Source organism: Microtus ochrogaster, chromosome 19, assembly GCF_000317375.1.
Source record: "Microtus ochrogaster isolate Prairie Vole_2 chromosome 19, MicOch1.0, whole genome shotgun sequence".
In the NCBI taxonomy this organism is placed as follows: Eukaryota; Metazoa; Chordata; class Mammalia; order Rodentia; family Cricetidae; genus Microtus; species Microtus ochrogaster.
In genome coordinates this window covers 48167161-48180527 of record NC_022021.1, presented here as the reverse complement: position 1 = coordinate 48180527, position 13367 = coordinate 48167161, and the positions used below count along the sequence as shown (strand labels likewise).

At 46.3% G+C, this 13367-nt stretch overlaps 1 protein-coding gene across 1 annotated transcript in view; it reads left to right on the top strand.

The window, feature by feature from the left end:
• The window catches only part of Adcy2 (adenylate cyclase 2), a 337098-nt gene that overhangs the window by 186388 nt on the left and 137343 nt on the right, over positions 1-13367 (top strand). The window contains exon 5 of the mRNA XM_005356692.2: positions 3763-3912. Coding sequence (XP_005356749.2) covers positions 3763-3912 — 150 coding nt within the window. The remainder of the gene's footprint in view (positions 1-3762; positions 3913-13367) is intronic.

Here is a 13367-nt window from a genome sequence, read left to right as displayed (position 1 = left end):
CTCCCCCAATTGCTCCCTATTTCATTCTTTATGTCCCTACACTGAACCTGAAGGTTACTTACCAGACAGGACTGGCTAACAGATGGATTCCAGGAGCCCTCTTTGCCTCCTCCGCTTATTGTCATGATTACAGAAGCATGCCACTGTGCCCAGTTTTCACTGGATTCTGAGGGGTCAAACTCAGGTCTTCCTGCTAACACCGTAAGCACTGTACCAACCGAGCCATCTCTCCTGTTCCATAATTTCTTACTGGACAGGAATCATTTGACTGGTCAGCCACACAGGCAATGTGAATGGACCCAGACGTTCTCAGGGCACACCCAGGCTTCAGTCTGCCATTAGGGGTCTGATCCGTAGTCGGCATTCCCAAAGCAGCCTGTCCCCCAGACCTCTGCCCCACAGTTCTGTGGTGACAGGGTCCTCCAACGGAGCTAGTTCTGCAGCCTAGAAGCACTCTTTTGATACCTTGGGTTTAATCCCAGTGTGAAGCCTGACAGCCATGTCACCTGTCAACAGTTGTCCTAGGCGCTGTGGGACAGATGTACCACCCACTGGAAGGACAACTTCCCTTCTGACAAAGAGGAAATGAGTGGGCAGTGTAACCTGAGGAGAAAACAGAGAAGAGCCTGTGCCTTGGCAGTGGGTGGAGCTCTGCATTGGCTGCACTCACGCCCCCTGCTGGGAAGGCTGGGGCACAGGCTGTGGCTTTGCTCACTTCTGTTGCTTACCTTGGGTTCATATTCTGGAGGAGTTGAACTCCCAAAAGCTTGCTATTTGTGTTGAAGGCACTTTGAGAGGAAGAAGGGAGTCAGCTCTCACAAATGATAACTCAGTTGCTTTGTTATTGCTTCAGATGTACGCAATGAGGAAAGAGTTGGTGTTTTCTCAGTGAGCAGCGAAGCTTTTCTTCCTTCCTGCATTTTTTTTGGAGCTCCATTCTTCAAAGATGTTCCAGCGATGATGAGGTCTGAGTAATCCTGAGCAAACCACATGGTCATTTCACAGAGGCTAAATATAGCGGGGTCTGTGAATGGCGTGCGAATGTACGTGAACAGATCAGACTTGTTCAGCTGCAAGTGGAGTCCCTCAAGCAGAACGTTAAAAAGGTCTTCTAGCTGGGCACAGTAAACCACACTTTGGATCCCAGCACTTGGGAGGCAGAGACAGGCAGATCTTCGTGGTCTCTACAACGTGAGTTCCAGCACAGCCCTGGCTACACAGTGAGACCCTGTCTTGAAAAACAAACAAACAGCAACAACAGAGAATATCTTCGAGACTTCCCACTTGCTCTAGCCTTGGCACTCACAGAGGCTGTGCATTGCTGTACAACAACGTTGAGAACGAGTGTCCTCCAGGCTAGGAAATGTGTGGACACAACATCGAAATGGGTCTCATCGCTCTCAGTGACCTCTGACCTGGTGCACACACTCGTGGGTGATGAAGACATATGCCATCCACACAGCACTTGTGCTTTGCATGGGAAAATCATATGAAACCCTTGTGTATATGGACCACACGTGTGGTTCATGTGGGGATACCGGCACACACGCTGCACATGTATGCCGCATTGATTACATGTCCTCCTCATGCATGTAGCACGTAAAGAAAAGCACACAGAGGTGCACGTGACATTACTGTTTTAGCTATCTGTACTACTGGAGTAGAGATAAAACATGCATGCACGAAAGAGCCTCTCAGAGGTGAGCTGTGAGACTGAGATTGACGAGCCACCCCGTCCAATAGCTGTGGTCTTGTGAGTCACGTGGGGCAGCACCAAAGGCCCCTCTAAGCCCATAGGGCTCGTTGTAGAGTCTACGGAGTATCAACAGCAACTCAGAAACAAGTTTCTCAGTCCATTCTTCTCATCTTAACTCTCTCCTGCCTTCCTCCCAATTTCCTGCATTCCCCAGGACTTTAGGGTACTTAGAACCAACATGTCATTTCCTTCTGTCTCCACAGCCTGTCAAGAGATAAGAAAAGGCATTAGACAGAAGGAAAAATAAGAAACATGGCCACCTTTATTGTCATTGTCCCTTTAGAAACACACTTAAATATGTCCCCTGCCTACTCCCAGATGAGGTCTTCTACAGCCTTGTTGAGAGATACGCCATGGCTGGGAACGTAGCACATGCTAGTGCCTGCTCTTTAGGGAAGGCAAGCTGCATAGTGTCTGTGCTTTACTCCTGGAAACCATCAGATGAAAGCATGTTGGTAGAAGAGAATGAAGGGACAGCACCCGTGATTCTGTGGAGTTTGAATCCCAGAGAACTTTGAAGAAATGGGATAAAGCTCCTGCCTGCTTTGTTGAGTGGCACATGATGCTAGCATTGCTGGGGAACACGAGGTCTTTGGAAACAATGCCCTTTCTGATGCCACTGAAGCCGCAAGAGACTTGCCATGTTTAATGGTCATGTGGTGTGTCTGCCCATACCCTCGATAGACCTACAAATTCAACCCTGAGTCCTAAGGAGCTTGCAGCCTGTGAATTATGTGTCAGACAAGAGCATCCTGGGAAGGCCACTGTCACCCCCTGCTGATGGGAATACAAAGGGAATATGTCTTAAGAGCAAATTTGTAACATAAATCAGGAACTTAAAATATGCATGGCTTTTAACTTCTTATATTATTAGTAACTGAGTCTAAAGCAGTGATCAGAGAGGAAGTCACGGCTTTCTGCATGAGGCTGACATCTGAACATAGTACAGGCACATGGAGTATTAGCGCAGTAGCACCGAACAATATAGACATATATAGACATAGCTAAATGAGTCATAGAACTGAATACTAACTAAGAATTTGGAAACCTGCCTACACATAATTTCTGTGATCTCAGATACCTTTTATTTTTTGTTACATAAACAGAGCATGCAGCTCCCATAAACATAGAACCAGGCCTTTATGAACAAGACAGACATCTTGACAAAGGAAATTTAGAACAGAATTTTAAAATAATTATGGGTAGCAGACTTTTTCCTGCGCAGGGAAGTCAGGGCTGTTTTCAGATTTCTTTTATATTTTTGTGTTTTCTAAGTTATGAACACACTTTTATTCATCAAAAGATGCATAACTATTTTTGCTTAAGGGCTCCTTTCGTCGTCTATAAACAGAAAACCACTTATCGAGCTTCAGTGAATGCATTTCGGGGTGGGGTCGCGCGTGTCAGTCTGCATATCTCAGAGGTGCCATGTAACAGACATGAAACCTCTGTGTCATAGGACGGTAGACTGCGGGTGGTTGGAGAAACTCTCTTCCACATGTCTGTCATCTTGAAACAAATGTAGAAAAGCAAGCATCTCAGCTGTTGATAGCAGACACGAGAACAGAGTTAAACACGAATGGCCGCAAGCCCGGGGTGGGTACAGTTCTGCTCCCATGGCATCAGAAAGAAAAATGGGCCAAAAGATCTCCTGAGTAATTTGGGAGCGTGGGGGTCACGGGGGAGGCTATAAGGGGAGTGGGGAGGAAGGGAGGGAGGGGAGCAGAGGAAAATGTATAGCTCAATAAAAACAATTTTTAAAAGGGAGTGTCAAGCCCAAAGTCAAGAGACAGACTCTGAAGGGCAGGATGAGAGGAGGTGATGGAGTCCCGAGTGGAGATGAATGCTTTTATTTTAGGCAAACCATAATTCAAATGTCAGTTGAGAAGCAAGAGTAGAGACTATTGCCTGAATTGTTTTAATTAACCCTGACATGTAGTCTGCTTCTAGTGGGTCCACAAGGAAGATGCCCTCACCGTTCTGAATGTCCTCTTCTGTCTCTTTAGATCCTGGCCAATGTGATCATCTTCATCTGTGGGAACTTGGCAGGCGCCTACCATAAGCACCTCATGGAGCTTGCTCTGCAGCAGACCTACCGGGACACGTGCAATTGCATCAAGTCCCGGATCAAGCTGGAGTTTGAGAAACGGCAACAGGTAAAGTGTGTTCTTATCCCTGTACCTGTGCATACTGGAAGTTTCTAGGACACTAGCTATTATTTAACACGAGCGCAAGCGTCTTTCTTGGTTTAAACGGGACTGGGACATCACAGCAGCGCGTGCAGGAGCTGTTTTCCACCCGGTTGATCATGGCCACCATCCAGAATCATTTTAGCATCAGGAAGGCCTTTCATTGGGGGCTGGTGGCTGCCGTTGTTTGCAGCTGTCCTGTGACGATTGTCAGAATAATGTCTAGAGATGTGCACAGGGGTTTACACATGGACCGTATGGAAATAGTACGAAGCATAATTGGTAGGACATTGGGAGGCCTGTGGGAACAAAGCATGCAGTGTCCTCCAGCTGTGTTTCCATGTTGATTCTATGTCCAGTCAAGCAGACAATAAAGATTCACCATCGCAAGGGCCACGGGACAATGAAAGTGACAATCATTAGTCTATTCTACACGTTTTGTCAAAATGTATTTTGGTGGTGGGAGGGAAAAATGATCACTTGAGTGCTGGCGCTGGATTTCTGTTTGTGTATAGATTTGAGAATAGTAATCGGGTTCTTTTTCAAATGGGAACATTGGTTCATTTGTTCGGCAAATATTTAGTGAACAGCATTGGTGCTGGGCGTAGGTCTAGGCATCTGGGTGCCTATGTCAGGGCATCAGTTTCTCACTGTTATTATCAACAATCTTGTGGATTTTTAAATTATCTTTTAACCTTCTATACAACTAATGTTAAATTCATCTGTTAAATACATGATGAGATTCCCCCACCTCCATAGTCAATGTGATCTCTTTTGAAAGAATTCAGATGAGATGCATCATAGCACACAAAGACAGAGTTTATTGTAAACTGGAGAACTCTCAGTGCGTGAGAGTGGCCAGCGGGACTGTTGGAGGGCAGAGCCCTCTCCCTGTGTGAGTGGACGTGGCACATAGAGCACCAGAACGGCCTCCACTGGGGGTAGGCTTTGCACTATTACTTCTGAAATTTCTAGAACTGGCAGCCTTACAGAGGAGTCGTTTCCTATCTAAGTAAGTGACAGGCCACTTGGATTGACACTTTTGAGAGGGATGGTGAAATGCTCTTTTCCCTTAGCAGCAAATAGTCATCTAGCAAATAAATATTACAACCTTCTGGGAAATCCGGGAAGTCGTTTTCCCACCTGGGCCAGAGAAGGCCTCAGATCCGTTTTAGCAGTAATCAGAGCTCTGCCGTCTCCCTTCTTGGTTCTCCAAGCTGCTGACTGGGAAGCGTGGGTCCATTCCTAACAACCTTCAAGTCTGCTAAGAGCTTACTTACCTATCTACTGGATCTGTCAATAATACCAGCTGACAACCAGTTTTCTTTAGATTTTGTGCCCAGTTGTGTTTAATCTCTGGATCCTGGAAAATTCCACCATGTCAGTAAGCGGCCCTGCTCATTCACAGGTAGTGCTGCTATCACGCGGCACGTCGAGTTGTCCTGGGGAGAGATAAAGAACATGTGTTCACACGGATAGATCTCCAACAGACCAGGGAAATGATTCCATCCAATTTCAGATCACGGGGAGGGTGAATCGATTGGGCTGTTTTCAGGACCGTGGATGACCCAGAAACAGCCTCATTACTGAGAAGCTCATCCAGCCTGGCTTTCAGGTCGTGCGCGCAGCCTCACTGGAGCCTAGCCCAGCTCTTCTGTATACCTTCTAGTATCCCCCAAGCAGTCAGGGGGGTGAAGATGGAGTCTTGATCACCGCCCCCAGTGTTAGGGGGCTTAGCAGGTCCATCACTGTACACCTGGGGTTACTACATGGTGTTGCTTATTGCATTGCAATGGCTGCCAAGCCAGCACATCTCAGAGGCCACCACAGTACTCCCTGGCTATCCAGTGGTCATGTCTACAACTGCGTAGTCCAGAATTCAAAGTGCTTTAGAGCAGAAAGTTTCTCTTAGAAAATAAGAAAAGAAAATCAGCACAGTGACTCAGCTGTTAGGAGCTCTTACTGCTCTTGCGAGCACCTGAGTTCCATCCCAGCACCTACATAAAACATCTCACAACTGAGTACCGGTAACTCCAGCTCTGACACCCGTTTCAGGCCTCTGTGGGTAACCGTGTCATGTTCATATACTTCACACATATACACGAACACATAACTTTAAAAGGTACAATTTAAAAAAAAAAGGATAGAGATGCATCAGATTGGCCCCAATAGAATCAGCCAACTTATTTCTCATCACCCCCGGGCTCTATTTCAAAATAGTACTAAGGGAGACGGATTATAGAACCTAATGTTTACAGTCACAGCTTTGACAAAAGCAGTGATTCAGACTACTGACATCATCAACACATCATATTTCCTTGGCATGACCCGGAGCTTTGGGAGAACACAGCATTCTTGTCTCTCTGACAAGTCCTGGCAGTCCATGTGGCCACATCTGCCACACTCAGCTCCTGGGTCATGGATTCTCAGGGGCAGAGACTCTTGGACCCTCGTGGGAGGGAGCAGAAGGGGATGAGTTATTTTATGAGAGAAGCCAGAGATCATCCCTAGAATGAATGATGTGGGAGAGTCATATAGCAATCTGTTGATTTCATTGGTTAAGTAATAAACAAACTGCTTGGGCTCATAGCTTAGAACATAGGTGGGTGGAGTAAACAGAACAGAATGCTGGGAGGAGGAGGAAGTGAGGTAAGACACCTCAGACAGAGACTCGACAGCTCTCCTCTCGGGGGCAGAGGCCTCAGAGAGACACGATGCTCCACTCTTGCGGGCAGAGGCGAGAGCTCTGCTCTCTGAGGCACACGCCATGAAGCTCCGACCCAGGATGGACGTAGGCTAGAATCTCCCTGGTAAGCCACCTTGTGGGCTACAGCAGATTATTAGAGATGGGCTAGTCCAGGTGCGAGAGTTAGCCTAAAAGAGGCTAGATAGAAATGGGCCAAGCAGTGCTTAAAAGAATACAGTGTCCGTGTAATTATTTCGGGGCATAAGCCATGCAGGCGGCCCGGGTGCTGGGGACGCAGCCCCGCCGCTCATATTACTACAAATGAAGAGGAAAGACATGGGTAGCAGAAACAAGAATTCTATTCATGATGTTTAGTAAAACAGTGTTTGGTCCATCGATTGTTAATGGTCCATCTCCATAGACTGATTCCTGGAATGCGCTTTTCCTGCTGGGGATTCAGAAGGTGTGTTTCTAGAATGAGAATATGTGGTGGGTTTATTTTCAGAACAGTTTATTAAAAAGACAAAAAAAAATCATCTTGCTTAAAATAAAACTTGGCGTTGTGGAGATGGCTCGGTGGGTAAAAGCATTGCCTTTTAGCCATGAGGACCCGAGTTTGAATTCCTACAACCTCTGTGCAATCCAGACACACGGAGAAAGAATCCTTAAATCTCAGTGCTTCTCTGGGGATGTGAGAAGTGGAGACAGGAGAAACCCTAAAAAGCTCACGGGCAGCCAGCCCGGCTCAAACATCTAAAACACAGCAGACAAGAGACCCTCTCTGCGACAAGGTGGAAGGTGCGTTCTGACACTCGGGTTGTCCTCTTCCCTCCGCATATGGCTGACACGTACATGCCCAAATTCACATACAAGCAGCCATACATCTCTACATGGACACGCGTACACACACACGTGCACACACCTCTCAAGACGTTGATCTGATAGATTTGAGAATAATTAAGAGGAGAAAAAAAATGGCAATGTATGTGCCTTCATAGAATGGATTAGTCCCAGAAACATGAGGCCTACCTGGTACCACAAACCAAACTGATGTCTTAGGTTCCAAGTGTCCTTCCTTGGGTCCTGGTCACTTGCCGTCACCCAGTACCACTAGCTTCCCATTGTAGTAAATAGTAATACCTTCATGACCTCTTTGCCAAGGAAGATGCATACTGTATAGCTAGGAAGTTATTTTTGCAGCCATTACCTAGATAATAAATACTGTATCCCAATGTCACTTGACAGGTACCTCAAAGTGAGCGGATACCCACAAGTTTGAGAGGCCGTAATCTTGATTAGCTTTGCGGATTCATCTTCTCATGCCTAAGAGAGGAAAGTAGAGAGAGCAGGACCCCATAAGACAACCCTCTCCAACCCTGAAGAGAGCTATAAACAGCTGTTGTTCCTGGGACATATGTAAAGAGATAGCATTGCGGTTTTTTTGTTGCTCTCTTATAAACATAATTTTATAGCTATTAAACAAAACAAAAATTATAGTTGCCAAAATGTACTAAATATGAAGGGATAAATTTTAGATAATATGCAAACATCCAAGAATATGTGTAAATTAAATGAAAATAAGCCAAATGCAAAATAAAACATGCCTAGCATTTGTTCTTAAAGAAAAAAAAAAGAATTGCCTGATTCTAGAAGCATTTGGTTCATCTATCTGTGATGCTTTCCCTGGATGCCAATGAGAAGTCTGTCTAGATATTAATATTAATATATGATTAAAACATCGTGTATTATAAAAATGAGGAAAAAGAAAACCGAAAATTTTTTATAGCAATATTCTTAGAGTTGCACTTTTGCCCCAAAAGTGCCCGCATGTGGGTGCAGCAGCAATCACTGTGTCTCATGAGGGAGGAACACACGCTCGTCCCTAGAACCGAGGCTGCCTTGGGGGCTGCAGAGTTTACCTCTGTGTATCGACTGTTGCCTGCTGCTTCAGCTTCTGCGGGAAAAGCCGCAGTCACACTTGAGCTTCACATGGCATGGAAGACGCTTCTCTGTCAGCCCAGGGCACAGCGTCTCTCTGGAGTATGTAATGGACTCTTAGGAACTGTGGAGAGCTGGCTGCAGAGCCAACCAAGAGCCCTTTCTCTTAACTGCTATAGCAATTGAAATTGATGTTGCCTCTGTGGGAATAAAAACTGATTTCTTTTTCAGTGTAGAGAGAATAAGTCTACTGGGCAAAGTACCCCCCACCTGCAACCCAAGCAGTTTGGAAGGCGAAAGGGGAGAATTGCCGTAAATTCAAGGACAGACTGGGCTCCGTCGTGAGTTCCAGGAGATCCTGTCTCATGAAACCAGGAACAAAAAGAGAAACCAAGAGAATGGGGGAGACAGAAAGGAGAGAGAAAATAAATCCTTATTAGTTCGTATATTGTCATCATTTTAAAAGACATCAGAAGTGTTTTTACAGCAGGGTGTGGTGGTGCACACCTTTAATCCCAGCACTCCGGAGGCAGAGGCAAGAGAATTTCTGTGAGTTCGAGGCCAGCCTGGTCTACAAAGTGAGTTCCAGGACAGCCAAAGATACAAAGAGAAAATCTGTCTCAAGAAACAAACAAACAAAAACATTTTTTACAAAATTTATTTTGGTGTGGGCTCTGTAGACGGTACACACATTCCGTAGGAAACCCTAGCGAAGTGAAGCCAAGACACCTGGAGCCAGAGCCCTGTCAGGAGGACAGCAGAATAGGGTTCTTTTCTGTTTTTGTGTTCAGGCTTGCTTTCCTCCTTCCAGAGTTCAAAGGATAAGCAAACAGCTTCCGTGTAACCCTGACTGGCCTGACCCTGGTTTTGGTTTATACCCCTGTGCCGCGCACCGTGGTCCCCGTCTGTGCTCTATGTGCTAGAACCCAGTTCGTGAGCTTCAGACAAGGGGCTGGAGGTTGAGAATACACACGCAGAGACAGACCGACACACAGACCTTCCGACACTGGTACCAAAAAAGCCTCTCTTTAATAGCACCTTGAAGGCTTAAATACCCTGCAGTCAATGGCCAACAGGTGAAAATCCCATTCCCTAATCCTCTAGGCAAAGCACAGCTTTTAGTAACTTCAATTAGAAGGCTCTAGACAGAGAAAAGCAGCTAAAGGCCAGGACTTAATTGGTCCCAGCACCATTGCAAAAAAAAAAAAAAAAAAAAAAAAAACAAAAACACCAAGAGGGAAACTAGTGTGTTCAAGGTCACATCCAGCTATAGAGCTAGTTCTAGGCCAGCCTGAAGCGCATGAGACCCCCTTTCACAAACAAGCAGGAAGCTCCTCATCTGATACGTAAGGTGACAGTGATGTGGATATGCAGGATGGTGTCTGGAATCCGACCGCGTTTCTGTTGACTCCCATAGCAACGCCACACACGGCTTATGCCCTGTCCCCACGCATGTAGACACCAAATGATGGGATATAAACTCACAGTTTGTGAGTATGCCTGCTGAGGCCTCTGTCTCTTGCGGTGGCTCAGTGTGGCTTTCCTGGAGCAGTCATTGGGAGTGTGTAAACAGAAGAGGTCCCTTGTCATGAAGGACTTCTAGATGGAAGCCCTACTCGCTCACTCGTCAACTGCCCTTCTAGTGACTGGAATATGCACAAAGCAGGAGAGAACCAGCCCTGTCCTTACCCCCCCCCCCCCCCCCCCCCCCCCCCCCCCCCGTGTATCGGCACTAAGCGGTAGAAGTAAGCCGCCCCCTGGTCTGTGTCATGTTGTGTTTGTGTGCCTGCTGGTGAAGGGTGATACTTGATGGCACCCATCCTTGCATTGTATGTTAGGGTTTCACAGCACAAGCTTCATGTTTTGTTAAGACAAAGGGATTTTAACCAAGAATACTGTTTCTGTGGTGGGAATAATGGCTCAGCGGTGAAGCAGTAGCAGTGGCTGCTTTTGCAGAGGTCCTGGGTTTGATTCCCCACGCCCGCAAGGCAGCTCACAACCATATATAGCTCCAGTTCCAGGAATGCGACACCCTCTTCTGGCCTCCATGGCAGAACACACGTGTGGTACAAGTGTATACATGCAAGCAAAGCACCCATACACATAAAATAAAATTTAAGAAAAGAAGTATTTCTTCTGTCTCCTCTCTTGGAACTTACAGTTGGGAGTGGCTGCCAATAGTCTTTGACAGCCCCGTCTCTCCATGCTCAAGGCTCCTTTTAATCATCAGAATGGACAGCGCAGGGGGAGGACACTCTGATGAGCAGACTCATTATTGCCCCCAAGTCTCTTTCTCGGTATTGACAGTTAGGAGCCAAGGTGGCATCTTGATAGTGGTCCCCTCCCCAGGACGTCAAGTTGGACATGGAAAAGCAGGAAGAGCTGGAGCTGGAAAGACCTCCCACTGTAGCTCCTGGAGGACTGAAGTAGCAGATTTCCTTGCAAAGTCTTCCCATGAACTTGATCAGATGGTGCATCCTGCGGAGAGAGCAGAATGTGAGCAGCCCAAGTCAGTTTGTGTCATCGTGATAGTCTGGCTCAGATGTGCTCGCTCTGCCCAACTCCTGCTTCCTCAGAAACAAGGAGCTAAAGGCTCTCTGGTCCTGGGAACTGTTTGTGATGTGTCTGCTGCCTTCGATGTTAGAGAGTGTCCGCTGCTGTCTTTGGCGTCTCCTCCCTGACAAGGAGGTCTAACATCTGTCCTTGGTGCCACGGCTTTCTGTTTGTTTATGGCTTGAGAATGTTCTACGTGAATATGTGTCTTGATCAATTGCACAGCCCACTCCCCTCAGATCCTCCCATGCCTTCCGCCAGGATTCCCTCCCGACTTCCTTTATCCTGTCTGAAGCCCACGGAGTCCAGCACATGCTGCTCGTGTGTACTTGGCTGCATCCGCCATTCCAACCCGCCAGAATAGCATCAAGAACGGCTTGAGAGCTTTGTTCTACCATACATGGGGTTGTGCTCCGAGGAAGCTGGGCTGGAATGAGCCATGGAGAAACCTCAGGAAGACTGTACTGAAATGATAAGCCATCTGGGTGCTTTCGGATGAGAAACAGGATCAGTTTTGGGAGAAATTAGTCAACAATCTTCAAAGCAATTCTTTAGTTAAAAGAACTGAGACATTGCCCACTTTTTTATTTTTTTATTTTTATTTGTTTGTTTGTTTATTTGGTTTTTCAAGACAGGGTTTCTCTGTATAACAGCCTTAGCTATCCTGGAACTAGCTCTTGTAGACTAGGCTGGTCTTGAACTCACAGAGATCTACCAGCTTCTACCTCCTGAGTGCTAGGATTAAAGACCTATTCCACCAACACCTGGCAGCATTACCAGCAATTTTGGAGATTGCAATAAAGGTTGTACTGTGAACATTCTTTTTTAAAAGGAACAGAAAACATCCGGTAAAAGAACAAGAAAAACAGAGAGAAGCTACCAAAAATCATTCACCAAACTTGCTATCTAAGGAAAAGCAGAAGTGCAGAGGATTCTAGAAGGTCACAAAGGTCAACAATGTGTTTGTTCTTTATAAAGATGGATGTTCCTCTAAAGAAAAAAAAAACAGAAGAGAGCCTCTTAATGATCAAGGGTGCCCAAATGTCTTTCTACCATGGTCATACAAAAGTCTAATGGTAAAATAAAACTCCCAAACTTTTCTCCATGTGAGAAACTTCAGCAATACCTTCTGCCAGTCAAAACACCCCGATTAGCAAGAGAAACACTTGGAAGCAGTTGCATTACTCCAGACTGTGACAAGCTAACACTGTTGATTTCAGTAGAAAGGCTTAGAGCCCAGGATGCTGTCCTGGGAAGGACACGGGCTTTGCTGTTGCTGATGCCATGGAAGCTTCCAGTATTTTAGGGTGATGACATTTTATTTTTTAGGATGAGGCATCTTGACATGTTCAGGAATGTGTGGTAGGAAAAGCATAATCAAACAGGAAGGATCAATCGTGTTCCGCATCAGTTGATGTGTGAGAAAAACAGGAACTATAATATAATTAATATTTAGAAAGCAGTTCGAAACTCTCCCATCCTGGTCTCATCATGCATCCTTCTGATGCTTGCCGCTCACAGGAGAAACTGCGGCCCCATTTTAGAGTCTTCTGAGACCACTATCATGTTTTTGTTTTGTTTTGCCTTTATTTTTCCCTGGGTATTGATCGCAGGTTTGATATTACAGCTTTTTACTAGGAAAGGGGGGGGGCATTTGGGATTTATCATTCCAGACCCACTCTCCATTGTGCAGCCACTAATCCCACACGCACATGGGAGGGTCAGGTAGCATGAGCACAGACCCTCCCTTCTATCCCTCGTGTGCTCGCTGAGTCATTGCATTGTATTTCTGCAGACTGAGAGTTAGGACCAATGTAAATACTCTGTGGATGCTTCCATGCCTTTCCTCACAAACTCTTGTTGGGTGTGACCAAGTGTCCTGTCACAGAAAGTGTGGTCCTCATCTATTGTAGGTCCCATGCATTCCTATAAGATTGCGACTGTAGGAGACATCTTACCGGGAAGGCAGGGAGGAGCTAATGACCAGACGTACAAAGTAGCAGAGCAGCACTTCCTCCATAGGTCCCGGAAGAGAGAGGATAGCACACAGGTTCTGGAGAAGGAATGAATCTGAGTGTTGTGAGTCTGAGAGCCGCTCCGGCAGCTTTCCTGAAGAGACACCTGCTTGGAGGCTTTAAAGCAAACAGGCACTGTCTCCAGTTGCTGAGACTGAGTGACCGCGGTGTGATACATCTGTGTAGTCTCTACCAGAATCAGGGCCGTGGAGGTGAATAGAATAGAATCT